Consider the following 27,892-nt stretch of genomic DNA (forward strand, 5'->3'; position numbering starts at 1 on the left):
GCCGACCCGGGCGAGCCGCGCCGCGAGCCGGAGGGCGAGGAGCGAGGGCGCAGTGTGGGGCCGGGGCTGGGACTGGTGCAGGCCCAGTTGCTGTTGTGCCTTTTCCTTGATTTGCTTTTTTTTCCTGCCTGTGTCATTTCCTTCCCTTTGCTCACACGAGCCGGCCTGTGAGCGTTGCCGGGGCTTGCTCTCGGCCCTGCGTGCGCCCCAGCGGGGGGAGGCCGAGCGGGGAGATGGGCTGCAGGGTGATGGGAGGCCGTCGCTGCCATCCCTGCACCGGCGCGAGTAGTGGGCTGCACGCAGATTGCTGGAGAGGAGGAATGAATCGGGTGCCTATTTGCTTGAAAAGTCCGGCGGTGGGGTTTCGCGTCCATTATTTGTACCTGGTGGTGTCCCTGGAATTACGTAACTTTAGAAAGAGAGCACCATTTGTTACCCAAAATAATCTTTAGGGAATCATTTCCATTTTGTTATGATTTGCAATTTCTGTTATGAAGATGTAATCCAAGGAAAGTTTTTAATGTCTCACACACGCAACATTTGAACTGGATTATATTTCATCCCCTTTTTGGATATTTAGCAAACGACTGTGGACTAGATTCAGAGACAGATAACTTTGCTTCTCATTGGATAGGTTATTGTAATACTGTTGTTGGCCATTGCAAGTTTTGCAAAATATTTAGTATTGTCCTAAGTAACCAAGGAATAAACTTCAGCCCAGGAATCCTTTCCAAAGTCATTCATTGCCTCTGTGAACAAGGAACATTAATGTGCCTTGCCGTATAGCAAAGCCAAGTCATTTTTGTCCAAGGATTTTTAGGAGGTTAAAAGTGTATGCTCTCTCACTCGGGTTCTGTGGTTCATCTCTGCACTCTTACTGTGAGTAAAATGCCTCGGTCTAGTCCATGTTGTCCCACATGCTGAGTGGAGAATGGTCTGGTTTGTTCATTTGCCAGGCTTACTGTTTCCTTCCTAGACTTTAGAAGTGCTTACTCTTCTGGGGAAATCTATGACAGCAAGAAAGGAACTGAAGAAAACCTGGTGTTTAAATACATATTTCAACAAATATTTATTGCACATTTGCTAGAAAATGGGACACAAAAATTTTCTTGTCCTCTCCAAGCTTCAATCATTTATCTTGTGTGACAGAATTTGTTATTTCAGTTAAATTTTTGAATTGGTTTGTGAACCTGTATTTGTGATAGTTTCCTCTTTCTCCTGTGGGGGCACCCTTAAGTTTCAAGGGGAGAGTGAAGTACTTGGGGGGCATGCAGATCTCCCACTCCCCACTTTATTTACTGCTAAAACAGAGTGCCCAGATATTTGGTTACATTTCATTAAAAGTGAGTATCAGCCTATTATCACACTTCACAGTGTGATAAACTTTATTTTCATAAAGTTTAAGTGTGTGACTTTATGGAGAGATAGTAATGGGGAAGAAAGAAACTATATAGGTAGGGTCCAGCACCCCAGAGCAAAAAGACCAGTAACCAGCATCTTTTCATTGTTCCTCTTGTTGGTTTTATATAAAGAAACTGAGGCAGTGGTGTATGTGTGAATTAACTTGTGTGCTGGCTGCGGTGTTCTAAGCAAACTGCTTTAAGAATCACTGTTGGCTTTCTTGAGCACTATTACCCTCAGACCATTCATTCTTTTTTTGTAGATGACCTTGACATACAATTAGAGCTAATGGTGAATTTTCTGCCAGACACTTGGTTCTTTAATTTTATAGGGCTCAGAAAGAATACACACACAGAATCTCTCTCAAATTAAATACTAATTTCATTTTGCTGATATAAACAATGAAAACTCACATTCACTGGTTGGTTAGTTTACTTTAGTTGCTGAATTTTAAATTAACTCAAGAGGTTGATAAAAGAAAAAACATAGATTTCTTAATATTATCTTATGTTCATTAAACTCCAGTTCATTGAGGAAAGGACAAAACTAATTTGAGTCCCTGCCCTGCAAAACTTTTCATTAATAGGCATATTTTCCTGAGCTGTTCCAAGCCCCAGACTCAAGTCTGTTTGATAACTTGAGTTGTTAATAAAAATAGGTCACATTTTACATTGACTATTAGCCCCAGTAAATTTCTAGTGGAAACTACACATACTTCTGTAAATAATAAAAAATAAACTTTTTGTTTTTTGGGTTTTTTTTTGGCTTGGATATATGTGGTTATAAAAATTTTGGAATATGCATTTTTGAAATCAAGTTATTAAAATTAAAAAAGGTCACTTTACATTTTGCTGTGTAGTACATATTAAGTCATCATAAAATACTTAAAGCCAGACCCTCCCCGGTGGCTCAGCAGGTTAAAGCACAGCACTAAGAAGCTTAAGCCACTTCAGCAGGAGTTCAATCCCTCCTTGCCCCAGAGGTGATCCACATGGCTGGGGCAGACCTCTTCTGACCTGCCCGCTGCTCCCCTCAGCAGTGTACTTTCTCATTCGGCCTGTTCTGCTCCCCACTGTCTCTGGTGAATCCTCTCACCACCCCTGCACATCTGGCCTGTACCCTAGTTCTGTAATGCATAAGTAAATAAATCTTTTTAAAAAATGCTTAAAGCCATTCTAGAATGTGGCAAAAAATATTGGGGTCGCCATATTTATTGCTGCTTTAATTACAATAGGAAAGACATGGGATGAACGCAAATGCCCAAAAGTAGATGACTGGATTAAAAAGATGTGGTACATATACACAATGGAATAAGTCTCAGCAATCAAAAAAGATAAGCCCATGCCTTTTGCAGCAACATGGTTGGAGCTGAAAGGTACCATGCTTAGTGAAATAAGCCAGAATGAAAAGGAAAAATACCGGATAGTTTTACTCATAGCAGAAGCATAAAGGACCAGGGGGAAAGTAATGATGAACAGCTATAACCAGAGACATTTTACGGGGGTTGAAGAGGGGAATGGGATCAAAAATAGGCGGAGGGGGGGAAGTGCACTGGACTGTGGTGATGGCACACAAGTGATTTGGTGAGGGGAAGCCCATGAAGATTACAACTGAGATGGAAAAAGGCACAAAATGATGTAAAAATAAACTATTATAGTAAAAAAAATATTGGGGTTGACTGGTCAGTTTTGCTTGACCACACTGGGATTCTCTCCTAGTGTTAGTAGTCACAGTAGAAAATGATATCAATAAGTAGAAACTTGGAAAAGTTACAGGTAACTATAATTCACTACATAGTAGCAAGGATGGTGTGGTTCAAGTTTGATAACTTGATTTCAAGTTAGAATTGTTATGATTTTCAGATACCTTGTATCTCCAGAATTCTCCCATGATTCCAAGGCTGTTGGAAGCTCCTGGTTAGATCATCTCATTTGGCTAGATTTGGCTAGAATCTGAACATCTGTGCAGAATCTGAATAGTTAGCAATTGTTTTGATTGAAAATTGGATTACACTTTAATAAGTCAACAGGGTAATGTCATGACTAGATTTCTGGTTAGATTTTAGACATTTATAAAAAGTAAGTGTTGTCCAACTGAGCATTACCTGGGAGTATATATAAAGAAAGCTAGCGGCTTTCTTTCTTCTGTCTGTATAAGCTATTCATTTGTTTTCTGTTTAATGAGTGCCTCCTATGTGTTAGGTGCAGTGATAGTCCCTGTACCGTCATTATCCTGTCCAAGAACTTATAGTTAGATAAGGGGAGCCAGAAACATGTAAGGAAATAAGTACAATGAACTATATTGTCAATACCTTATCAAAATGTATCATTTTTGATAAAGGGAGATACCACTTCTGTAGTTCTCAGAATTGACATATATAATCCTATAGTCTCTGGACTTTTAGATTAGTTTAGTTAAGCATTAAACAAAAATTAATGGCAGAATACTGATTCTTCTAAGGAAGCAATGGCTTACTTTGTAATGTGTATTAAAGATTTTATTTTTGTATGCATGCAGAACTGACGTACAGGCCAGCGGTGCAGGGGCAGTGAGAGGATTCACCAGAGACAGAGTGGGGAGCAGAACAGGCAGACTAAGGAAGTACACTGCTGAGGGGAGCAGTGGGTGGGTCAGAAGAGGTCTGCACCATGTGGGCCACCTCCAGGGCTGGGATCGAACTTGCACTGAAGCTGCCACTGCCAGCTTCTCAGTGCTGTGCCACCAGGGAGGGCTGTAATATATATTTTTAAATTTTGAGCCATCAGTTAATATTGAAGGGCTGTTATCTCTTAGGAACAGAAAATAAACACCAGCATTGATTTTGTGATCTAGTGAAATTTCAAACATGTCCTTAAAGGGAAAAGAAGTTTCTTATGAATTGAGGAGTGGACCTTATTGCATATACTAAATGCAAAATGATGTTTGCCCAGGTATAGACAGGGTGGAGGCAGTGGGAGTATGAAGAACAAGATAGTAAAATCTGACTCAGAGATACTCAAGCTCAGGATCTCCTGGGTGAGCCATGTGATCAGATGATGCTGTAGAACTAGGTAGAGCATTGGCAAAATGAAGAAATAACATCACTAGTTAAATGAAAATAAAGATTAAAATATTACTTTGGAGGTTTGTATATATGGAAAAGAGTATGTGTTTGTCATAGTAAACAGATAACAGACATATGCAGGAAAGTAATGTTTATTGGAGGACATGGTATTTCTGGAAACATTTCTGGGTTTTTAGCTAAGGGAATTCAAAGGCCCTGTTCTTAGAAATATTAACTCAGACTGGGGGTGACTTCCTGCTGGAGTTAAAAGAGAAAGGAGTATGTTGCCTAATAGCCCCCATTCCGTACACCAGGGGATGAGAGAAGTAAAAGTACCTGCCACTCGACAGTTATAGATGCTGTCTGGTTGATTGCTTAAGAGTTTCAACTTTTTAAGCCTGAACCCCAATCCTTATTTCTTAGATCCTTTCTTTTCTGTTTTTTATGACTACTCCCCTCGCTAGATTTAGATTCTTAATCTCTAGCATTAGCTTCTTCCTCTGTGCTTCTTCCTGGTAGCTTTTAAGTGTGTCAGGCCACCTCCATCCTCAGGAAGTCTTTTCAAGGTTATAGCACACTATTACCCCTGCTTCAACTTGTTCACATGCAACATTCTCAAATGAATTGTTGATCTCCACTACTTTCAATTTTCGTCTCCAGCTTCTTGATCCCTTTAAATTTTTGTTTCTGCCATTACCACTCTGTTGGACCTGCCTGGTCTACACTTGCCACATCTCTGGTCTTGGCTTTGGTGGTATCACTCTTCTTCTTTCAGTCTTCTTGAAAACTTCTTTGCCAGTGTCTCTTCTTACAATTTTTTAAGGATTTCTACTCACTGAGGATCAGTCCCTAACCCTCTTTTCTTCTTTCGCCCTCACATTTCTCCTCATTAGTTCATTTGTTAAACTCTCCTGCATAACTGGCACAGCTTGTTTTTCTGAGTCATTCTGTTAATAATTATGCAAACTCACCTGTACAACTTCTTGCTGCTCACACTTAATTTGGTTTTACATATGTGTATTTACATAATCTGGTTTCAATATTGTATACTTCAATTCTTTTTATTTGAGTGACCTCTTATTTCTGTGTCATTTATCCTTTTACCCCCTAGTATCTTTCAAAACTTTCCAATGCATGATACATGATAGGTATTCAGTAAATGTTATTATTAATAATTAATAAAAGTTCAGGCATAAAATTAAATTTTAGGGTACATTAAGTGACATCCAGTTTTTTTTTCCCACTGACTTTATTCCACTGATGTTAATATCCAGCATTTTTTAAGCATTACTGTTAGGTGTCATGATGAATACTTTGCTAATTTTCTTTTTCTTTTAACTCTCACAGCAGCTCTACAAAATACCTTTATGATCTCCATTTTAAAGGTCAGGAAATTGAAGTTTAAGAAGAATAAGAGATTTATTCAAGGCTTCTTTAAACAGATTTTTCTGTTTCCAAAGTTCATATAATTGCTGCTCTCTAAGAAAGTTACTTGATTTAAATTGTTTGCTTATGTTTTTGAAAGAATGCTGCACAGGAATACTGATACTTCAGTTAAAATCTCCATCCAGGAAGAAATGCCTAAAAGAGCCACTTGATTTATTTCTTGTCTTTATCTGTGTCCTCAGTTTGAAGTATCAATTTAAGAACCTGCATATCTCTAGCAGTGTATTCTGTTTTGACAAAAAATAGTCAGATTTTATAACTGATCCAATAAATTACTTGTGTCAGTTGTCCCAGATTTTACGAGATACTGCCGAACCATTCCTCTAGGGTATTCTCAGCACTGGAACTACCAAACAAGTTTATCCAATAAGTAATACCAGGAATTGGTTAGCTTCCTGGAAACAGAACTTGTCAGTCAACCCGATAAACCAGCTCTTATAATAGTATCATCTTATACAGAATTAGAAATTATTTCTCTCTTTCTGTGAATTTTATTTGAAAAGTGTGTGTGTGTGTGTGTGTTTGAGTCTGTCTGTGTGTACTTATATCCACCTTGGTTCATCCCTGAGTTGAGAGAACTGAAATTCTCAATTCTAAGGGTGGTTACCTTGATATTGAAAACTCCCCGTATACTGCTGTTAGAATCTCTCTGGATGCTAGTCACAATTGACCCCAGTAATTTTCTATATAATTTTTATTAATTTTATATTTGTCAATTTAGTATGTAAGTCTATATGCATTACATAATTAAGCCAGCTTTCCTTTCTTAGGAAGGCTATAGTTTTTAAGCCTTTGTTAGAAGGTTAAAAAACCTTGGTTGGGGCCTCCCTGGTGGTGTAGGGGTTAAAGTCTCAGCACTATCACGCTATCACCAGCCAATCCCATGTGACAATGATAACCAACAGAGATAACCAACCAGGTGCAGCAGACCTCTCCTGTCCCCCTTGCTGCTTCCCCTCAGCAGTGTATTTCAGTGGATCCATCTGTTCTGCTCCCCACTCTGTCTCTGGTGAGTCCTCTCATCCCCTGCACTTCTGGTCTACACCCTAGTTCTTGTATGCATAAATAAATAAAAACCACGGTTGAAGGTTAAAATAAAAACAAACAAAAAACCAAGAAAGTTCCCTTTTTTTAAGGAACCTTTCATATTGCTAGAAAATATGAAATAATTGATGGGATATGTGTGTGTTTTAATTTTGACAAGAACTATTTTCTGTGGACCCATTTCTCATTTGTTATCCCATGTAAATGAACTTTTGGTACTTACAACTATGTCAACCTTATATATATATTTTTGTATGTATTTTGAAGTGCATTTGTATCGGAAGCTACTCTTCTGGTGTCTTTCCTGCAAATTTTAAGTCTGGTCTTGTGTTTTTGAGCAGTAGAAACACCATCACCCTTCTTTCCTGTACCTCCTCAAGGCACAGTGAAAATTGAGCTTATTTGGTCAAGAGAGAGGGGAGAGACAAATTGTGCAGTTTTATTTTCCTTGCTTCATGCTGTTCTTTCCTTTCCCCAGTGTTTGAGGCTATTTCTAAGGGACAGTGATAAAGGGCTGAAGATAGCCATTTTGTGTGGGTGGAGTCTTTGTTCTTGAGGACTTACCTAAGTCCCCACGTGACTCACCTGTCACCAATGCAAGTGTAATAGTTCATCTCTAATGTTCCTATCTAGATCAATGCATTTACTTATTTTCAACTTCAGGTGCTATTTGAATGGACACAAATTTCTTAAAGAATCTGGGATAGCTTTATAAAACATGAACTAGGCCAGCATGGGTTCTGGGTTTTGGCTAGTTGTTTTCTGTGCATGAGAACGCTGTTACTGTATTCTGTGTTAGTATATATTATATGGCATGTTGTATGTACTTTATGCTGTTTCAGAAAAGATAATTGAAAGTAACATCCATAAGGCAGAAAGACTGCATTGCTTGGTCAGTTTGAGAAGAAAAACAAAAGAAGCCTGCCTTTGACTTCCCTTGAGAAAAGCTGCAGGCCTATAAACTTACAAAGAATTGGGAGAAGAGCATCAAAGACTAGGCTTGTAAGACAACTGTACAAAGTAGTTACCTGAGTTCCTTGCTTGCCTATATATGATGTTTTAAAAATAAGTTTGGAACTGATTCTGTCCCTTAATCAGTTCTCCATGAATTCATCTTCCACTACACTGTGCTGTGTTGTTCTTCACTCCAACTTTGCATCTATTTTTTCTGGTTCAGTTTCTCTGACTGGAAAAATTGTTCAAGCACCTCCTTTGCCCCCAGTGAGTTGGTAAATATTGCTGACAGAAATCTGGTTGGAGAGCTGTTATGAAACCATTAAAATTCAAAACACTGTAGTCTGACTTCAGCTATCTGCTTTCCAGAGACATCAAATGTGTGTGACTATAGTTATAGGACATGTCAGTTAACCTGGGCAGAACTCCCTGAGTACCAGTCCTATAATTTGTGAACATGCTTTGCTAGTCTGTTCTAAAATATCTTAGCCCCTGCACTCTCTTTCATTGCAGATGAACAGGAGGCATTGAACTCGATCATGAAGGATCTGGTGGCCCTCCAGATGAGCCGACGACCCCGAGTATCTGGGTATGAGACCATGAAGAACAAAGACACTGGTCACCCAAATAGGCAGGTATGTGTGGGCCTGACTGACTCAACTAAATATGTTGAGGAGAGGGTTTCAAATGGTGAATATTTGAGGGAGGAAAGGATTTCTCATTTCATAGTCTGTTAAATGGGGTAAGTGATATACACCAGCCAGGTGTGGATCGTAATCTGTAGTCCTAAAGCTATGCATATCTGCCCTTGCACATGTTTTATCCAGATTAGCGATCCCTAACTCAAAAAAAAGATTTTTAGTTCTTTACAGTATGTACTCAGGAAATATTAATTTTAGTATTAGCTTATGTAAAATAAATGGGGAAGGGAACTTTATTAAGATGTTACATGATTTAAAAGTAAGAATGAATGAATTTGTTATTTTTTTGTTGCCTCCTCTTAGTCACTGAGAGTACCTATTTGAGAGTGATTCTTTAGGAAAATGGTACTACTTTTGTTAACATTTAAACTTGTGCACAGTTAAGAATCTTACCTCCAGTTTCAGTTACATACCTGTTTTCTTGGGTACTGTGACCTGCACCGAGCAAATAATGGGGAACTTTCCTCACTAGTGGATATTTTTGCCATATTGGATGGCTGTGTTTGAAGAGAATTTGTTCATAATATTCCCTTACTATTCTCTTTGTTATCCGCTAGCCTCCTTTCTCTTATTTGCAGTACTGTAGTTCCTAGAGAAAGTGTAAAGCCCTAGAACATTTCTATCTGAGCTGTGCTAGATATAGCTTCCCAAAGTATTTCCTGCCTTTAGGAAAACTAGGAATCCTGAGTCCTTTTGTTTTATGTTATAACAGAAGAATTTGTTTAGAAAGCTACTTTTATTTTTGTGGTTACTTTGCAAAACTAGGAGAAAACAGAATAGGGCTCATTCTTGTACTATTTATATATATGATTCTAATTGTGTGGGTTCTCCCTTGATGTAACTCATTTGTATTCAGAGTTGCTTTGGGAAGGAGCATTTTACCAGAAGTGAGTCCCCTCCCCCAGAAGCAGGCCTAATGACCTCACTTTCCTTCCTGTCTTCCTATGTGCAGTGTGCTTGCTAATGCTGCTCTAGTCAGCTGATCTCTCTCCTGATGGGACTGTTAGCACGGATGCCAGCTGATGGGTGAAAGGGGGATCCTTTCTTGAGTTACAAGGCCCAAAGGAACTAGGGGTAGAAATAGGAGGGGTGCAGTAGTCTTTGATCATTCCTCGGGGGAGAGGGGCATACCTCATAGGAATCCTTTCTTAGCACCTGAAAGCTGTTATAAGAAAAACTGTATTGGTGGAATGAAGTTAATAGTTATCAAGGTAGAAGACTGAGAAAGTTGACTTCTGGTGGGGGAATAATCTTTTTGGACCCAACTTTAGTTAATTATCATTAGACTTTTTGTATTGCATGGAGGATACAAATTATTAACCTCAGTTTTTTGTTTTTAAAGAAAAAACACAACAGCAGCAGCCCAGCCCTTCTGAACAACCCCACAGTAACAAGCTCATGTGCAAGGGCCAGTGAGAAAAAGAAATATTTGGTAAGGAACCAAATTACCTGTTAAAGCTAAAATGTGCTTTTAAACCTGATGCTAGTACTGGAAACTGTGGCGTTCATTTCCTAGATTGGTCACATTAATGGCTTATAGGGAGTACTGATCATTCATTACCTGTGTACTGTGCTCTAGTTACAATTTCTCACAGCAGTATTATTCATAAATAGCCTTTCTTAGTGCCATTCAGTAAACTGTGATGATAGAAGTAGTCTGTTGGTGCTGTTCAGTGTGGTGGCCACTAGCCAGAGGTGGCTACTGGTAACTGAATTGTAAATTTTATTTCATTCTAATTAATTTTAATTTAAATAGCCACGTGTAGTTTACAGTTATTGTATAAAACAACATACTTTTGTATTCTACTTAAAGGGGTGTTGATTTGTTAGGCAAGACACTAATACCATGGCTGGAGATGTTTAACAATTCATTGGTATATTTGTTCCTCCTCACAGGTCATGAGTTTCAGCACATTATGATTAGAGAATCCGATCTAAGATTCTGTTCTTGTCTATGGAGATCTGGGGAGAATGTGGAACTAGTATGGCTGTTTAGTCAGCGAAGCTGAAAGTTTTATGTTAATATTATGTAAAAGAGCAATGGAAATGTCAAGATAGCTCTCTCTTGATAAAGTCAATATTAGAATAGTCTCTCCTGGGAAATCTAACAGATGTTCAGCTTCAGGCCAGCAAAATATTCTTTAGCAAAATCCTAAAAGCATAAGTGGGAGAAAGTTGTGGTAATTGCATTTCCAGGAAGGATGGGTTAGGATGAGGGGTTAGCATGGCAGGAGTTCAGCTTGGGTCTGCAGATGTTAATATAATAATTTACAATTTACCAAGTAAATTTTGTTTAAGTGGGTTTAGGATAGGATTAATTAATTTTCTCTGTTATTATCTGCCACCAGAATATCCATGCTTAGGAGGGAGGAATAAAAGATCAAAACCTAATTTGAATGGGTAATAGATACCAAATTGGGCTAAGAAATGTCAAATTGCAGAGTCCTAGTTGAAAGTAATCAAGTATTTTGGCCTGGAGGAAAGATTGTTTATTCAGGGGTGGGACAGTCCTGCTAAAGCTTCAGTGTAATAGTGGTAATGCTGGCTGCAAGATGGAGCTGAGATTGGCACAGCATCATGGGGCTCTAGCTTGGCACAGCCAAGAAAGCCAGAGAGCTATGGGTTCATAGAATTGTTTGGGGGCTGAGGCCTGGATAAACTGGAAAATTTAATATTCTGCTTGGCAAGTCTTCCGACATCCTCTTCCCTAAGTAAACAAGCTAGGTGACTAATTAAAAAGAGAATGCTTTTGAGAACAGCTATGGAAGTACATGAGCACTGAGGTGCTCTGTTGTGAGCGAGGCGGTAAGATCTGTGTTCTCTGTATTCTCTCTCCTGTACATAGGTCCCTGGAAGCCTATAACATGTTTGAAGCTGTTTTAGATATAAGGTACTGTGTACATGTGACTAGGGAGAATGGATAATTTTGCTATCCATTGCTAGTTCTCTGTGGGATTTACAGCTTAGTGTAGTGAAAAGATCACTGTCTAGAAGTCAACTGACACTTTTATAATTCATTAATATGGAATTTTACACTTTACAGAGTGCTTTCAACAACAGTGAACAATTGCTATCAGCTGTGTTTACTTTAAAGCTTACAAAATGTTTCATAAAAGTATTGATTATAGTCCACAAGTAAATCTAGATCTTCTGACTCCTGGTAACAATTTTGCCATGTGTATGCCTAACAACTTTTCTTTTTAAAAGATTTATTTTATTATTTATGCACACAGGCCTGGGGTACAGGCCAGAGGTGTAGGGGCGGTGAGAGGATTCACCAGAGACAGAGTAGGAAGCAGGACAGGCAGGTCAACGAAATCCACTGCTGAGGGGAGCAGTGGATGAGACAGGAGAGGTCTGCTGCGACGTGTGGATCTCCTCTAGGGCCAGGGATCTAACTTGCACTGAAGTGACTGCGGCTATCTTGCAGTGCTGAGCTTTTTAACCTGTTGCACCACCAGGGAGGGCCAAACAACTTTTCTAAGACTCAGTTGTGCCATCTTAAATTCAGAGATGACAGACATACACTCTGCCTCTTAAAGTTGAAAAAAAAAAACCAAACTGTACTAATTTAAAGCAGTGGTGATTATATCACTTCTCTTATGTTCTGGCATTGTGTATATTTGAACTCTAGTAAAAACTTCTAATTAGAACTACGCATACTGTCGTGCAACTGAAAGGAGTAAGGTGTTCTACCTTCCTGATATTGTTATTACTGTCAATCTGATGGTCTTTTGCCAAATGTTGAAGTTAGCCTAATTAATGAAAATTCCAGTGCAGGAAGAAATAGAATCTTCGTTTACATAAATTTCTGTTTCCCATGAATCTTGTCAAAACGGTCGGTAGAGACTTGAACAGACCTAGAGTCTGGGTCTGATGCTCTAGATGTGCACCAGAGGAAAAATTGCTTTCTTAGTGTGAGGCCAGGACAGGGAAGAGCTCATAACTCTTAGGCCTAGTAGAGGAAGATTCAAGGAGGTATTCTTCCTGCAGGGTCCTGTTGGAGTAAATTGCCTTTTACTTAGACTGTGATAGACCTGCCTCTTCAGGACTTCCTTTCTCATTCAGAAATGGTTGAAAAGATAGGCTGGTTGGTTTGAAACATAAAACAACCACATGCCTGGTACACTGTTTTGTAAGAAGGTAGCTTCATCACCATCTCTTTCACTGATCTCTTAGGGATTTCCCAAGTCATACACAATTATTTTCTTTTTTCATTTATTTACTATTTTTGGCAAAATAAGAACTCTAGAGGCAAAGATGTGGGAGCCATCAAAGGAATATAACAAATACAGGGAGAAAGGAGACTTCAGAATCAGAGGACACCAGAGACAAAACTTTAAGATCTACTTTGATTATTTTTTAGTTCTTGGGAGCCCTCTTGAGTTATATACTTATCACTTGTTAGTCTGGACTTTGAGAAGGTCCTTTCTGTTTAAATAAGGTGTGATCACTGGGTACTCCCAAGGTCCCTACTGAATTACCAAATCCAGGTTGTCAAACCTGGAGGCCTGTACTGCCCCTCTCCTGAGCATGGCTCTCACTTCTTTTAGTAGGGTGCCGTGGTGGGCTGAGGGCTTTTGCTGGCCAGACCTGAGTCTTTATACTGCAGCTTTATTCTCAGCAGGTGTGGTATCGCTCCATTTACAGATCTAAGTTTTTAAGACATGTAAAAGAAATACATTATATCCCTGTGCCCTAGGAGTCATTCAGTCTTACTGGAAATGAGAGATAGATGACAAACAGAAACTAAGGTAGGAAGCAGCTATCCATCAGTTTATGGTACAGAATAGTGCTGTAGGAGGCCAGGAAAATGAAGGGGGACTTGACTTAAAAAAATTATGGAGTCATTTCTGGAGGGAGATGGCTCTTAAAGTAGGCTGTGGATAATAGTAAAAGGTCAGACATGTGAGAAGAAGATAGGGTAGCACTTTAGGCCAAGAAAGTGAATCTTCGAAAGCCTAGGGGAAATGGTGAAATAGCCTATTTCAGGAAACAGCCTCAGTTGATTTGCCTGGAGAGGAGGGTTCCTGTTGAGAACAGTGTGAAATGGTTAGGCAAAATGATTGATAGCTGAGAACTTAGATTTCATTCCACCGGTTATGGGCATCACCGATTACCTTCTGAACAAAAAAGGGGGATGGTGAAAGTGGTCGTTACAGTAAGTGGAACTGTAGAAGGATGTAGAATGTACTGAGGGGAAGGGAGCCTGAGAAGCAGAGGCTGCTCCTAGGACCCTAGGAGTAAAGAGATAGGGGCTCAGCCAGAGTGCTGATGGGCAAACAGTAAGCAGAGTCTTAGGCTGAAGGCATTTGAAGGGAGAATTGGAACTTGTCTGGCTGTCAGGAGGGGAAAGGGAAGAAAGAACCGAGCAGGACCCAGAGGTTTGAACTTGTGTGGCCTTGAGAGTGGCACCAACATCAGAAATCGCAGTACTGAAAAGGAACACTACTTTAAGAGGCATATATGCTTGACGTAAGCACATACGCTACACTGACAAGACGGTTACCTTGAAAAAGATTGTGTGTATATGTATGAGTGTATATGAGAGCTATTTTTGTAGGTTCATGTCTCTTATCTACAATTCCAAAATCAAAGAATATTGTAAAAGGAAAGGCTTTTAGTTGTTTTTGTAAGTTTGCAGCAAACTCATTTGCTGCACTGACACAGGACTATTTATAATCTTTTTTTATTCCTCTTATTGTGAATATTCATACTTTTAATGCAAAAAAAAATAGCTTAATCCAAATCTTAGTGACTTAACACATGACTTCCAGTATAGGGAAAGAGGAAGACAGTGTTTCTCACAGCCACTTTAGGGAGCCTTATTGAAGGTGGCTCTACTGACTTGGAAATTGTGGCTGCCAAGGAAGTGTAGATAGAGAACTTAATTCTCTTCCCAGCTCTTGGTCAGAACTAGTCCCAAAGCCTCTAGACTAACTCAGAGAGGCTAAGCAATGCAAAGGAGCACGTGAATGAATGCCTGTGAGCCCTCTGCTCTGACCACAGACCTGCCTTGGGGTGGCACCATGTAATTCAGAACGTATGTTAGTGCCTCTCTAAATCCAGAAGTGCATCTGTAGACACTTTGGCCCCAAAGGCTTTAGCTAAAGGATAATGGATCTGTATTATCATTTACTGAGCACTTAATGTGTCAAGTCCCACTTTCATATCATTTAATTTACAGTTATTTCATTTAGTTCTTTTGATAACTCCATGAGATATATCCTATCACTATTCTCACTTTACAGCTGCAGAAACTGAGTCATGGAGAGGTTAAATAACAAGGGCAAGGGCACCAAGCTAGGTGGTTGGCGAGCCAGGATTTGAAACTAGACTCAATTTGACTATTAGTTTTTAAAAAATAATGTAGTTTATTTTTATATCATTTTGTGCATTTTTCCATCTTGTAATTCCCGTGGGCTTCCCATCACCAAATCATCCATGTGCCATCACCATAGCCCAGTGCATTTCTCTAATGCTACATTTTTTAATAAATATGTATCTGCCTCAAAGACATGACAAATGGATGACATTTTGATTGAGAAATTGGAGCTGGACATAGAGATATGAGAGTCTTTTACTTGGAGGTTGGCTGAACTTTTATTCCTACTTAGGAGATAGGAGGAAAGGGAGGGGGACATCCAGAGGCTGAAGTACACACATGTCAGGGGAGGGCTGGAGAAGACATGAAGAAAGGAACCAGTAAAAAACCAGGAGTGGTTCATTGGTGGCAGGTCGCCTTGCCTGGAACAGAGCCCCAGAAGGCGGGGAGGAGAGTATCTCATGAAATCTAACTTGGCCTCTAGTGTGGAATGCCTCAGAGGGCAAGGAGGATGGTTAGCAGAATGCATTGAATTAAATTATCTTAATGTGAACTTTCTTTACCCTAGGTTACACTCGTCAGCCTGGGGAAACTCATAGGAAACTCAGATTTAGGAACCCGGCAGATACAGATACACCATGTGGTACATGGAAGCCAGTTGTGGGCCTGCATCCTGTAAGGATGTCACTATGTCGGGGGAGGGATGCCAAGTGCCGCCATCCGTGTCACACATCTCCTAGTCACAGGCTTGGTTAGTCTGATGTAGGAATGATCTCTGTGGTTTTAGGCAAAAATTAATTCCTTTTCTGAATAAACTCACATCGAATTGTGCTCAGATTATTGCCCTTTGTGAAATAAGTGTAGTCCCTTCAGTCCCACAAAAGGTCTTTATAATGTCCCAGTTTAAGAGTGAGAGCTCTCATGTGTTTTTTTGGCTATGTGGTTTTACTTTTTTTTTTCATATGCCTGTTGGCTATCTGCATTTCCTTTTTGGAGAAGTGTCTTTTTAGCTCTTCTCCCCATTTTTTAAAAATGATTTATTTATTTGTGCATACAGAACTGGGGTACAGGCCAGAGGGGCGGGGGCAGTGAGAGGATTCACCAGAGAGAGAGTGGGGAGCAGAACAGGCAGATCAATGAGGTACACTGCTCAGGGGAGCAGCGGGCGGGTCAGGAGAGGTCTGCCACGCCATGTGGTCACCTCTGGGGCAGGCGAATCGAACTCATGCTGAAGTGCCTTTTGCTTCTTAGTGCTGCGCTTTAACCCTCTGTGCCACCAGGGAGGGCCTGGTTTTACTTTTTATACTATAACAGGTTAGATAAAAACCAATAGAAGCTTTAATAAAAACTCTAAGAGAACCTGAATAAATTGTGGACTTTACTTAATATATCAATATTGATTAATCATTATTACAAAAACAAATGTACCTGTGTGATGTTACTAGTAGGGAAAAGTGCTGTGGGAAAAAAGGGTGTATTAGCACTCCATCTGCTTAGTTTTTCTATGAATTTGAAACTATTCATAAGGAATAATGAGAGTTATGCTAAGGTGTGCTGGTGTTTTAACAAGAGGAGGTAAAAGAAAGTGGTCTCCCATCTGCAGGGACAGACAGGACTGCAAGCTGTGGTGAGCTCTTGGGCTGCTCCAAAGCCATCTGTGCAGCTAGGGCATTTAGGAAGTGGCATTGGCATGTCAGCATCTTTAGGGCACCATGCTTTGAAGGGCCCTTGACATGGTAACTACTTAGCATTTTAGGACAGGAAAAAAAGAAGACAGGAAAAAACTGCTGTCACTCATATAAACCTGAATCTACATGATAACTTCCTCTGAGGCATTGTCTCATGTGTCTCCTTACACACACTCCCTCCTAAAGTACAGAGCAGATGAGACGCACTGCCTTCCTGTTCTGTCTTCTTCACCATCCCTATCCACCCACAGCTTCCTGGTCCCCCAGCTTGCTCCATGGTTTCTCCTTAGTCTCCTAGTTCTGGCTCCATTATTAATCCAGATACTGAGTTGTCCATCTCCTCCATGAGTTCCAAAAAGTAAGATCGTAGAAGATCCTTTTGTAGTTTACTTCTTTCAGTGCTCCGATTGCAGCCACTGTTAGTAAAATAAACCTTTGCCTGTGTTTGAGTTGTAGCATAGCATGATAGTTAAGAGCTGGCTTTCCCCCCCTCAGATCCCAGCTCTCTTTTTATAAGTATGGTGGCCTTAAGGGAATTTATTTAATTTCATTGTAACTCAGCTTCTTCTGTAAGATAGGAATTATATCTATGATGATGGTGGGCTTGATACATGTAACAGGCTTAGGACAAAACTTAACACTTTGTAAATGTTCAGTAGATGTTAATATTGATTTTAAGGGTGAGATAATGCTCTGGGGCTGTACTTTGGAGTTTTTATATCACAAGCCTTTTCTTCCTGGGACCATCTGTCCACTATTTAGTGAGTAAACTTTTCAGGGTCACTAGGCTCTTTAAGCCCCAGTTTACTTGTCTTTAGAATAATGGGCTAAAGGACGATAATCTTATTTTAATGCAGTGACTTTTTAAGGTGGAGTCTAGGTCCCCTATAGGTTCCCAAGATCCTTTCTGGGGGTCTAAGTCAAAACTTTTTTTTTTGAAAGATTTATTTATTTATGCATACAGAAATATCATGCTATCTGGGCTATAGACCAGAGGTGCAGAGGCAGTGAGAGGCTTCACCAGAGACAGAGTGGGGAGCAGAACAGGCAGATCAATGAAATATACTGCTGAGGGGAGCAGCAGGCAGGTCAGGAGAGGTCTGCGCCATGTTGGTCACCTCTGGGTGGGGGATCGAACTTGCACTGAAGTGGCTACGGCTAGCTTGCAGTGCTGCATCCTAACCCATTGCACCATGAGGGAGGGCCTTCTGTGTTAATTTCTGTATGGCAAATAATAATAGATATCGTATACATAAGTAAAAGTTCCTTAGAGTATAACTTAGAAACACTGCTCTATCAGTATTCAGTTGATTATAAGAGAATTCTAAACCCACATCTCTTGGGAAGAAGTCCTTATATATACTACCTTTCAAACTACCCTTTTTGCCATCTTCTCTACTCTGTAGTCTTTGTCTTCTGATTTTCTGGAAATCCTCCTCTTTCTTCCATAATACAATACATTACCTTGTTTTTCTCACTATAATTTCCATTCATTGACTGAATTCTTTCTCTCCACCTCTGCTATGTTGGTTTCCTGACAATCTTAACCTTTCTGTTTCTTCTATATTTGTTTTTCTGTAGTATCTTTCCTCTCTTACTGTCATTTTAAACTCTTCTTTTGATGAAAGTTGTTTGTTTACCCCTTATAATATTTTGTCATCCTTATTCTTTAACATTTGAACACTTAGATTTCCTCATTTCTTTTTACAGTCAACTCTGTTCTTCAGTTCCTTAATCCATTTAACAAATATTATTAACCATTCCCTTTGCTTGTCACTGGGAGTACAGAAACAAGACAAACATGAGTGCCATCCTTCTGGAGCTTATAGGTCACCCACACTGGTCATGAGGATAACACTGGGATGGCTTTATGGTAATTTGTCCTGAGTCTCACTTTTTTTCCAGTGGCAGTAATCTTAAGAGGATCATCCACATCAATAGTAGTGACAAAAATAATTTATTGAATGTCTCATAGCAGCTCTGCAAACTTAGGTTTGCTTAGCCCCACTCTACAGATGGAAAAACTAAGACTCACACAGGATAAGTAACTCCCCTATTGTCTTGTAACGAGGAAGTGTCACTTCCAAGATTTCCTTTTCTGTTCAGGCACATCAGCCAATAAGAAAGGTGTGCAGTGATAATATGGTGGGAGAAACTCTGAAACCAGTTGTGAAAATAGAGTGTATGAACTTAGACATGCTGAAGAACTGAGCTGGGACAGTCACCTCGGGTCCGTGCCTCTTAGGCTGGAATTGGAAGGCTACAGCTCATTGACAAGGCATGTCTGTTGGGGTGGAGAAGCTGGAACACGTGCCATTAGGGACATTTGCCTGATGTTGTTGAAGGACTGCCCAAAGCTTACCTGATGTGTTACCTGGGAATAGTAGGATACTACATGCCAGAGGACCTCTAACCTGTCTCTTTCTTTTGGCAGAGTGACGTAAGAATCAAGTTTGAACACAGCGGGGAGAGACGGTAAGTCAGTCTTTTCACCAGTGGTTGTGTTTACGTGTATTGCAGTTCTCAGAAAGCATCAAGCCAGTTTTCCCTGGAGTGATCCTGTGGGGTCAAAACCTGGGAAATGGGGTTGATTTGGCAAGGGGAGGGGTGTATCTTTTAGTGGTTTTGTTTGTTTATAGGATGTCATGGTAGAAGTTTTTTCTCAGTGGAGAAAAATATGACTCCACTTACACTTAATATTTCAATTTATTTAGGCAGAAACCTTGCAAAAGCATACGGAACTCTGGTTATGGGATACTTGGGTCACGTATGTGCTTAGCATGCCTCTCAGTGCCTATTTCCCATTCTCTCTTACTGATGTCTGCCCTCCTACACCTTCCTTTTCCTTTGCTTGTGCATTGGAGAAGCAGGCAACATATCCATGAGGAAATGTCCTTTTACTGTTTGAATCCGCCTGCATGACATTAGTTCCTTTCCAGGACTTTTAGGACTGGTAGTTCTTTTCAGCTGGCATCCTTCAGTCGCTTTGAAGCTAGTTCCAGAGGAGATCTGTGGTGCTGCCTCCTCTTAAAATACATTCACAAGCCTACAAGCTTGTTAGAGGCTGCCTGACACAAACATTATACAAAGTGTGGTCTTTAGAGCTGGGCCCGCTGCCGCCATGTGGATTCTAGGGCTGTTCTGGGCTTGGAGAGAGGAAGGGCTTCTGAGCTCTGTCCCTAGTGGTTTGTCTTCTGCCCTGCCAGTAGCAAGGAAGTTAAATTGTCACTTCATTGTTGCTGCTTTTCACACTTCTGACCTGACTGGGTTTTGGAGGGATGGCCAAACTCAGAGCAGCAGACAGTTTTCAGAAGCACACATGAAATCAAAAGCTCAATTGTGTTGGAGCCTAATTATGCAGTTACGCTCTCCTGAATTCCTGTTTCTAAAGCAGTATGTAGTTACAGTGACTGGACTTACACTGAGAAAGAGTATGTGATTCGTTTCAGAGGAGCTGCCAGATGGAAACCACAAATATTTAAGGTGGTCAGGCAGGAACGGCCTTTTGAAACCTCGAGCAGCAGAAAACCGGTATCAAGGTTTTAAAAGTTGTGCATTCTCTTATTATGGAGCTGTTTTCAGGATTCATGGCATTTCACTGTCTATGTGCTATGTGTGGAATTGAGGACTTTATGAAGTTGATGTGGGGAAGCCAAGTTCAGGCTGCTCTATGCCAGATAGCTCTGGTTTCATGTGTTTTGTGTCTTAGGATTTTGTAGTGAATGTTCTTGTAGGCTTTCTTTACTTTTTAATGGGGAATATGGACAGTCTATGTGAGTGTTCTAGGCCCTTGTAGAATTAAAATTTATGGAAAAGAGGAAAGAAAGTGATTTTTTCCAACTCACCTATCCCAGGAATCCAATCTGGTGAGCTAGACTTTTCCTCTGCTTTGCAAGATTGGGGCCAGACTCTGTTTCTCTGTTTTCTTAGCCCCAGGAAGTCAGAAGAGGAGGACTGTAGATTAGAATCTCCTTCCCTTTGAAAAACTTCACTTCTGGACACTGATGGGGATGTTGATCATGGGTGGTAGACCCTTCTTTGATGCACTGGCCTAAAATGCCTCTTATTTAATGTGATGGCAGCAGCTTGAATCTTACCAAATCCGTAAGCCCGGTTTCTGATCTTGATCAGACTTTTGGACTGCTTTGGAGGGCAGGGACAATGTGAGAGAACTACGCGCGTTTGCCTGTGAGCATGGAGAAGGGGCAGCTGTGGACACACTCGTGGCTGGCTCAGACTGCGTCCAGCCTGGGCACGCGGAGAGCTGAAGGTGGTTCATTTCCCCGCTGCGTTGGGCGTGTTTTTTGCATTTCTTAGCCATTCATAGCTCTTTTGTTAATTGTCTCCTCGTATCCTTTGCTTGTTTCTTTGTTGTTTTTTTTTCTTTCTTACTGATTTTTGCAAGTGTTATCTCAAAGTTAATATATATAGTTTAAATTTCATAAATGATTTATTTTCCCATCAAAGCTTAAATTTTTATTGTCAAATCTGTCTTCTTCCATTGTCTTTTGTATTTTGTGTCATACTTGCAAGAATTTCCCTGCTCCAGTATTTATTAGTCCTATATATTCTTTTGTATATATGTAGAATATATATGAGTTTCTGTGTGATATGCCTTTTGTTTTGTTTTTCTCTTATTTTTAATTATTTACATTTCAGTGCATTGGGTTGGATCCTCAGAAAATTACCACTTTTGTGCAAAACTTGTTCACTGTGAATAGTATCTTACAGTTCAACCTAATAATTCATTGAAACTTTTTATTATGAGACATTCAAACACAAAAAGTAGAGAGTCTATCATATTGAGTCCCCATCGATCTGTCATCTTTTCGCCAGTATTATTTCACCTATACTGATTTTTAAATTTTGTTGGGGTACTTTATGACAAATCATTTTCATACCTCTTTGGACAAATTCTTACTCTATACTTTATTTATAGAAATTGACCTGATGAGTCTGGAAAAGCATTAATATCAACAAAACTTACATAGCTACATGTCATTGGTTAAGAGCACTGATGAGAGGTATATACTAGCTAGAAGGGGAATTCCTGTTACTCTGGTAGAAATCTCAGCTCTAAGGGTGATCAGTATTGAGATTCCTGTGGCATCTCAAAAATGAACAATGCAATAGATCACACATGCCCTGAGGTCGAGTTATTTGGGAGAAAAGACCAGGTTTTCAGGACTGTTGCTTCATTCTCTAGGTTAACTTCATAGTGGGAATATTTGGAACAAAGTTTTAAATGCAGGTGGCCTGCTGTGATATTGTCATTGACAGTATCTTTTACCACTGAAGTGGTAAAGTTGGGTTGGGATTGAGCAGTGCTTGTGGGTACTTTTGGCAGACCTCAGAGATGCTCAGATAATGAGTGAAAAGATGAAGGTAGAAAAGAGAAGAACAAGAAACAACAGAGGGAAAGGCAAATTGTGTGAAAGAGAAAAAGGGAATCTTACATTGAAAAGGAAAAATTACGTCAGAAACCATAGCTTTCTAAATCTCTCATTTAAAATAAACAACGGTGCTTCCTGTTACTTTTCAGAATTATAGCATTCAGCCGGCCTGTGAGGTATGAAGATGTGGAGCACAAGGTGACAGCAGTATTTGGGCAGCCTCTTGACCTACATTACATGAACAATGAGGTAAGAAAGTCCACGGTCGGTACAGGAGATGACTGCCTCCTTTTCCCCTCCCCACTTAACTGAGCATTTTCTAGTTTGTTCTCCAACATAATCTTCAGGTTTTCATTTTCTGGATTTCATCTTTTTTTTTTCCAATTGAGGTAACATAAGTTTATAAAGTTTCTCTTTAAAAAAATTGGGGTGTGGGGCCCTGCCTGGTCTGCAGAGGGTTAAAGGGCAGCACTGTGAAGCTATTGGCAGCCACTGCAACATGAGTTCAATCCCTGGCAGGGAGCTGACCCACATGGCGCAGCAGACATCTCCTGTCTCCCTGCTGCTCCCCTCAGCAGTGTACTTCATCGATCTGCCTGTTCTGCTTCCCACTCTGTCTCTGGTGAATCTTCTCACCCTCTTTACTGCTGGCCAGTACCCCAGTTTTGTATGCATAAATAAATACATCTTTTTAAAAAAACTGAGTATGGAGCCACTTCATTTTGGTAGCTGGGGTTTCTGTTTTCTACTTCATAGGAGAGCACATGTTTATTTCCATTTTTCCCTGCTCATTAAGTGTGGGTAGCTCTAAGACTCCACAGTGGGATTGGATATGATGTCAGGACCAGGGCTTCTGTGGTCTCCTTTACATTTTCTGGGTTATCTCTTTTCAGCATAGTCTTTATAACAAGCAGAGGTTTCAGTAGGAGCTGGGGGCGGAGGTGTGGGGCGCCGGGGTTGTATGAAAAGCTGGGAGGTAGATCCTCTGTTGATAGTCATAAGTGTTGGATTCTCTTCTCAGCTTAAGTCCTGATTTTAACTTGTCTGAAAATTTTACTGATTTCTTCAACTCTACTCCTCTTACCTTCTGTCCCATCAAGTTCTTTTCTATTCCTGTTTTAAATACCACCTAGGAAGGAATGTGGAATGTCCGTTACATGACTGTCTTTCCAGCTTCAGGAATGATCATAGAGGCTACCGTCTGCTTAGGCTGGTGTTTCCCAGTAGTCTGAATGAAATGTGTTTGTACCTAATAAAGCGTGTGAATCCTGAGGAAATTGATTTAAGGAGCAAGATAAGAAAGCTGAACAGCCACATAGTTCTTCAAGAGCTACGTCCTCATTGTAACTGTTTATGTATGCTCTCTCTCTCTCTGGATTTGCTGTTCTGGATATTACATAATAAATGGAATCTTATAGTATGTGATTTTTTGTGTGTGTATGCCTTCTTTCACTAAGCATAATAGTTTTCAGGGGTAATCCATGTTGTAGCATATACCAATGCTTTTTTAAAAAAATTATTTATGCGTACAAGAATTAGGGTGTAGGCTAGAGGTGTGGAGGGTGAGAGGATTCACTAGAGACAGAGTGGGAGCAGAACGGGTGGATCTACTGAAATACACTGCTGGTGGGAGGCAGCGGGCAGGTCAGGAGACTCATGCTGCAGTGGCAATAGCTTGATAGAACTGAGACTTTGATTAACTCTTATGCGACCAGGGATGCCGTGATGGAATTATTTTTAAATTGAATCATGGAAATGGATTCATAGCTCTAATTTTACTAAAATTATACACAATTATTGAATTGTACACTTATAGAAAAAGAAAATTTGTCTTTAGTTTCAATTCAGTCTCTTAACTATTGCTTATCTATACAAAATAAAATATCAAGTTAGAGTTTTACTTTAGATGATTTCTGTTTTTTTTTCTGTGTCTTAGCTCTCCATCCTGCTGAAAAACCAAGATGATCTTGATAAAGCAATTGATATTTTGGATAGAAGCTCAACCATGAAAAGCCTTAGGATATTGCTGCTATCCCAAGACAGAAATCATGTAAGTTACCCTTGTCATACCTGGCAGCTGAGGACAGAGCTCAGTATCCTTTAGCTCATGTTGCTTCCTTGACAGCATTTTCCTTTTCCCAGCCACTGGTAAGGCAAGAGCAAACGAAAGTGCCACCCAACCCACTGTGTCAGTGGAACCTTGTCCATTTGATTTAACTGAGAAACCACACTGACAGTGTTAAAGTTGCAAAAAGGTTACTTGGCTTGTGCTGTGGGAGGAAGGCAAACATTTAACGATAACAGAAAATCCTTTTGTATTTTGGTTCTTTTGATTAGATTTGGATCGCAGCAAGAGATTTGGTTAGTGTGGGGGTGTTGATGAGCATAGACTGTAAGGGATTTGAGAGCATTGTACCTTGAAGATACAGCTCCCACAACTCCTCAGCTACCGTTCCTCTCCTTGGGACATGTAGGACAGACTTCCTTCTGTTCAACAGGAAAAAGGCCATAGACTGGAGGACCTCTTGTGACTTGCCAGCTCTGCCTGCCAAATGCCAGGCAGTCTATGTGCGCTGTCATCCTCCCCCATGCAGTGTCCCTCCTGAGAGCCCCCTGGGGCTCCGCGTCATAAGGGCGCGTATAATCTGGCTCCCTCTTTTAGTCACCGGCTCCCTGTCAGCAACTTTCTTCAAAAGCATGTTCTTAGGTCCTTGGCATTCTTTCCTTATGCCTGAGGACAGATGACTGGATGGCTGACATTGCTGCCTGAGAGCTGTGGGTATGCTGTACCTTGGTTTAGATGGCGTGATGCTCATGCTGACCATTTATTTTCTGAAGAGACTTAAGGGTTGGGGCTGATTGATTACAGGGAAGCACAGGAAAATGCAGTTAGGAGCCTCAGAATAAGGGAGACATTTTTTAGTATTAGAGAAATATCCCTCTGTATGAGGATTGTTCTTCTCTGTCCCCAAAAGATGTGTCTTTTTCTGGGCAGTTTTGGGGAACTATTCTGAAATAAAATATAGGCATTTATTATTGAATGTCTCTGTTTAAGTTACTTACCTGCTCCTTTCAGTTCTTACTGACTGTCACATAAGATTCAAATTTAGCTTAGCATCTGGAGTTTATTGCCAGCTACCTCTGTTTTCACCTTGCAGTCTCATCTTTCCACATTTTCAGCACGCTATGTGCTCCACCATTCCTTCTTCCTCTTTGCCAGACTGTGACTGTCAGCTCTTTTTGAAAAGGATCCAACTTGATTTACCTGCTACCATTGGTCAGCATTTTTGATTCAGGCCATTTTCATTATTCTCTGTTCGATTATTCATTGGTTATAATTTACACTTTCATGTAAAAGTTGCTGAGTAATTGCTACATAGTCATTGAATTTTTGTAAGCTTTTTCCCAAAAGATTATAAGCACTTTGAGAGCAGAAACTGCCTAATTGTTTTAGGACCCCTTCCTTTCCAGTCCTCTTAAGAAAACACAGTGAATGCTTCTTGAATTATTAAAGGTTAAGCAGAGTTCATATTTAGGAAACCCCTTCTTACCAGAGAAGCTGGAATTGGGGTTTGGTTTAGCTTTGGGGAGGTGGGGAAAGCATTGGTTTCATGATGCACTTGCTTGACGGCTAGGAGCTAACCCTTGACTGTGATCCTTTCCTTCCCCTGGTGAGAAGGTACAGACATGTTGCTCTTACATCTGCTTTCCTGTCCATTAAGGGGTGAGTGTGACTACAGATACTGCAGATACTGAAAGCTAACCATCTGAGCGCTGACATTCAAGTTAGTGCTAATGTGTCACATAAAATAGATGCCACATTGATGCCTTTTTTTCTAAAGGCACATTTTGAAAATTGTGAGTCTTACAGTGACTTGCCCTAGGTGAGGCCATAAATAGTGACAGAGGAGCCTCCTTGGTGGTGCAAGGGATTAAAGTGCAGCACTATGAAGCTCCCCAAGGCCACTGCAGCACAAGTTTGATCCCTGGCCAGGGAGGTGACCCACATGGCACAGCAGTGTCCTGCCCGCTGCTCCCCTCAGCAGATTAGATAACATGAAGGGGACCCTCCCTGGTGGTACAAGGGGTTAAAGCACAGCACTGTGAAGCGATCCACAGCCACTGCAGCATGAATTCAATCCCCCAACCGGGAGGTGACCCACATGATCAGGTGTTGCCCCACATGGTACAGCAGACTTCTCCCATCTCACCCGCTGCTCCCCTCAGCAGTGTACTTCCTTGATCTGCCTATTCTGCGCCCCACTCTGTCTCTGGTGAATCCTCTCAGCCCCTGCACTTCTGGCCGGTACCCTAGTTCTTGTATGCATAAATAAATGAATCTTTACAAAAGAAAACAAATGAAGGGATTCAGAGAAGGTTTCTAAACAGGGCTTCTCAAGCTTTTTATGGGCACACACATCACCCATATTCTGGCACAGCAAGTCTAGTACAGCGACTCTGGGTGGGGCAGTCTGGTCAGTAGGTGTGCTGGTAGGCAGAGGGCACTGCGAGCAGCAAAGAGTTATGAGGTGAGCCATGTTTTGACTTAAGGTAATGGTCCTTGGTTCTGATCTCCCATTAGGACTATCTGTGGGGCTTCTGACACCTCATACCAACTACAGCAGTCTCCAGGAATGAGGCCCAAGAATTCGCAATAATCAGTCAGGTTTGAAAAATCCTTATTTAAGGGAATAAAAGAGAACAGCCTGGTAAACAAAAATGAAGTTGAGGATCCAGAGAACGCTGAACAAGGCAGAATTGGGAAAGAGAAAGGAAGGTATGACTAGGATAAACCACAACCACAGGAGAGCAGCAAGTGTAAAGTGTGTAGCTAAGAGAACAGACCCCATCCAATGGTAGGAAATAGAAGGTGGCACATGACCATTCAACGAAAATCTCACTGAAGGCTTCTGTGAGCAGCAGCCCACTGTTTCTTTTTATGAGTCTGTGTTTGTGCTGGCTATTGAACCTACTGCCCTGTCTCAGCTTTTATATTTTAAAATTGAGGGTTTAAATTGTAAATTTAAACATTTTAAATTCATGTTGACAAGGTTTATTGAATTGCCACCACGTGTAAGGCTATGTCCAGGCAGGTGTCCTTGAGGTGCTCGCCATGTCTCTCTGACTGCAGGGCTGGAGCCTCCCCTTGCCCTTCATGACCTGCTTCCCCACTATGTGGCTTTGACTGTTTTTTCCTTTCTGACTCTCAACAGAGAGAGCTATTGCACACTGGAGGCTTCGGCAAGAACAGTCACTTCCCCTTGGTTCTGACTTCCCGTTAGAGCAAGACCGTTTTTCAAGACAGGCCTGCATGTGATAATCTAGTGTGAGGAGACTGGCCGAGGCTGCTTGGCAACTGAACACGCCCCTGAGAACGGGAAGCTTTTTTCTGGAGGACAGGATATAGTTTGTTTAGGTCGGACTTCTTTTTTTTCTTATGGGAGGTAAAAGAGAAGCAAGTAGAAACTTTGACCCAAGTTGTTTCTAGCCCCTAGGCCCTGCCCCCCTCTTCGTAATGTGCTGTGTATTCACAGTCATATGCTTGCCCATGTCCAAGCTTCAGTTTTCAGCTTCCTTGGTGCAAGGACCCCCCCCTTTGTTATTTTTCTTGTTCTCTATGACTTACCTGGTGGCTCAGCTGGGTCAGTGCAAAAGAGGAGGAGGCCCATGATTTTGGCAGGCTACTCATGATAGCCTTGCCCAGACAAATACATTTCTGAGGTGGTTTGCATATAAACCCTGGTAATAGGAAGCAACTGAGGTCTTCTTACCTTAATTCTCAGGGTATGATTGTGACTGGGGAAAAAGCAGCATATTGAGTTTTTTTTTTTTTTTAATTAATATAATAGTTTATTTTTACATCATTTTTTGCCTTATTCATCTCAGTTGTAATCCCC

General features: G+C 40.7%; 1 protein-coding gene across 4 annotated transcripts in view; it reads left to right on the forward strand.

Annotated features, from left to right (window-relative positions):
* The first annotated feature begins 8,406 nt into the window (after positions 1-8,406).
* The window catches only part of MAP3K3 (mitogen-activated protein kinase kinase kinase 3), a 47,604-nt gene continuing 28,118 nt past the window's right edge, over positions 8,407-27,892 (forward strand). For 2 of the 4 annotated variants that reach the window (XM_012733051.1, XM_012733052.1), the window contains exons 1-5: positions 8,407-8,523; positions 9,932-10,021; positions 19,037-19,077; positions 22,145-22,244; positions 23,932-24,045. In XM_012733051.1, coding sequence (XP_012588505.1) covers positions 8,428-8,523; positions 9,932-10,021; positions 19,037-19,077; positions 22,145-22,244; positions 23,932-24,045 — 441 coding nt within the window. In that variant the 5' untranslated portion in view covers positions 8,407-8,427. The remainder of the gene's footprint in view (positions 8,524-9,931; positions 10,022-19,036; positions 19,078-22,144; positions 22,245-23,931; positions 24,046-27,892) is intronic. The other 2 variants (XM_012733053.1, XM_012733054.1) reach the window with 1 other exon arrangement.

The sequence above is a fragment of the Condylura cristata genome, unplaced genomic scaffold (assembly GCF_000260355.1).
Source record: "Condylura cristata isolate star-nosed mole 26May11 unplaced genomic scaffold, ConCri1.0 scaffold00038, whole genome shotgun sequence".
Classification (NCBI taxonomy): domain Eukaryota; kingdom Metazoa; phylum Chordata; class Mammalia; order Eulipotyphla; family Talpidae; genus Condylura; species Condylura cristata.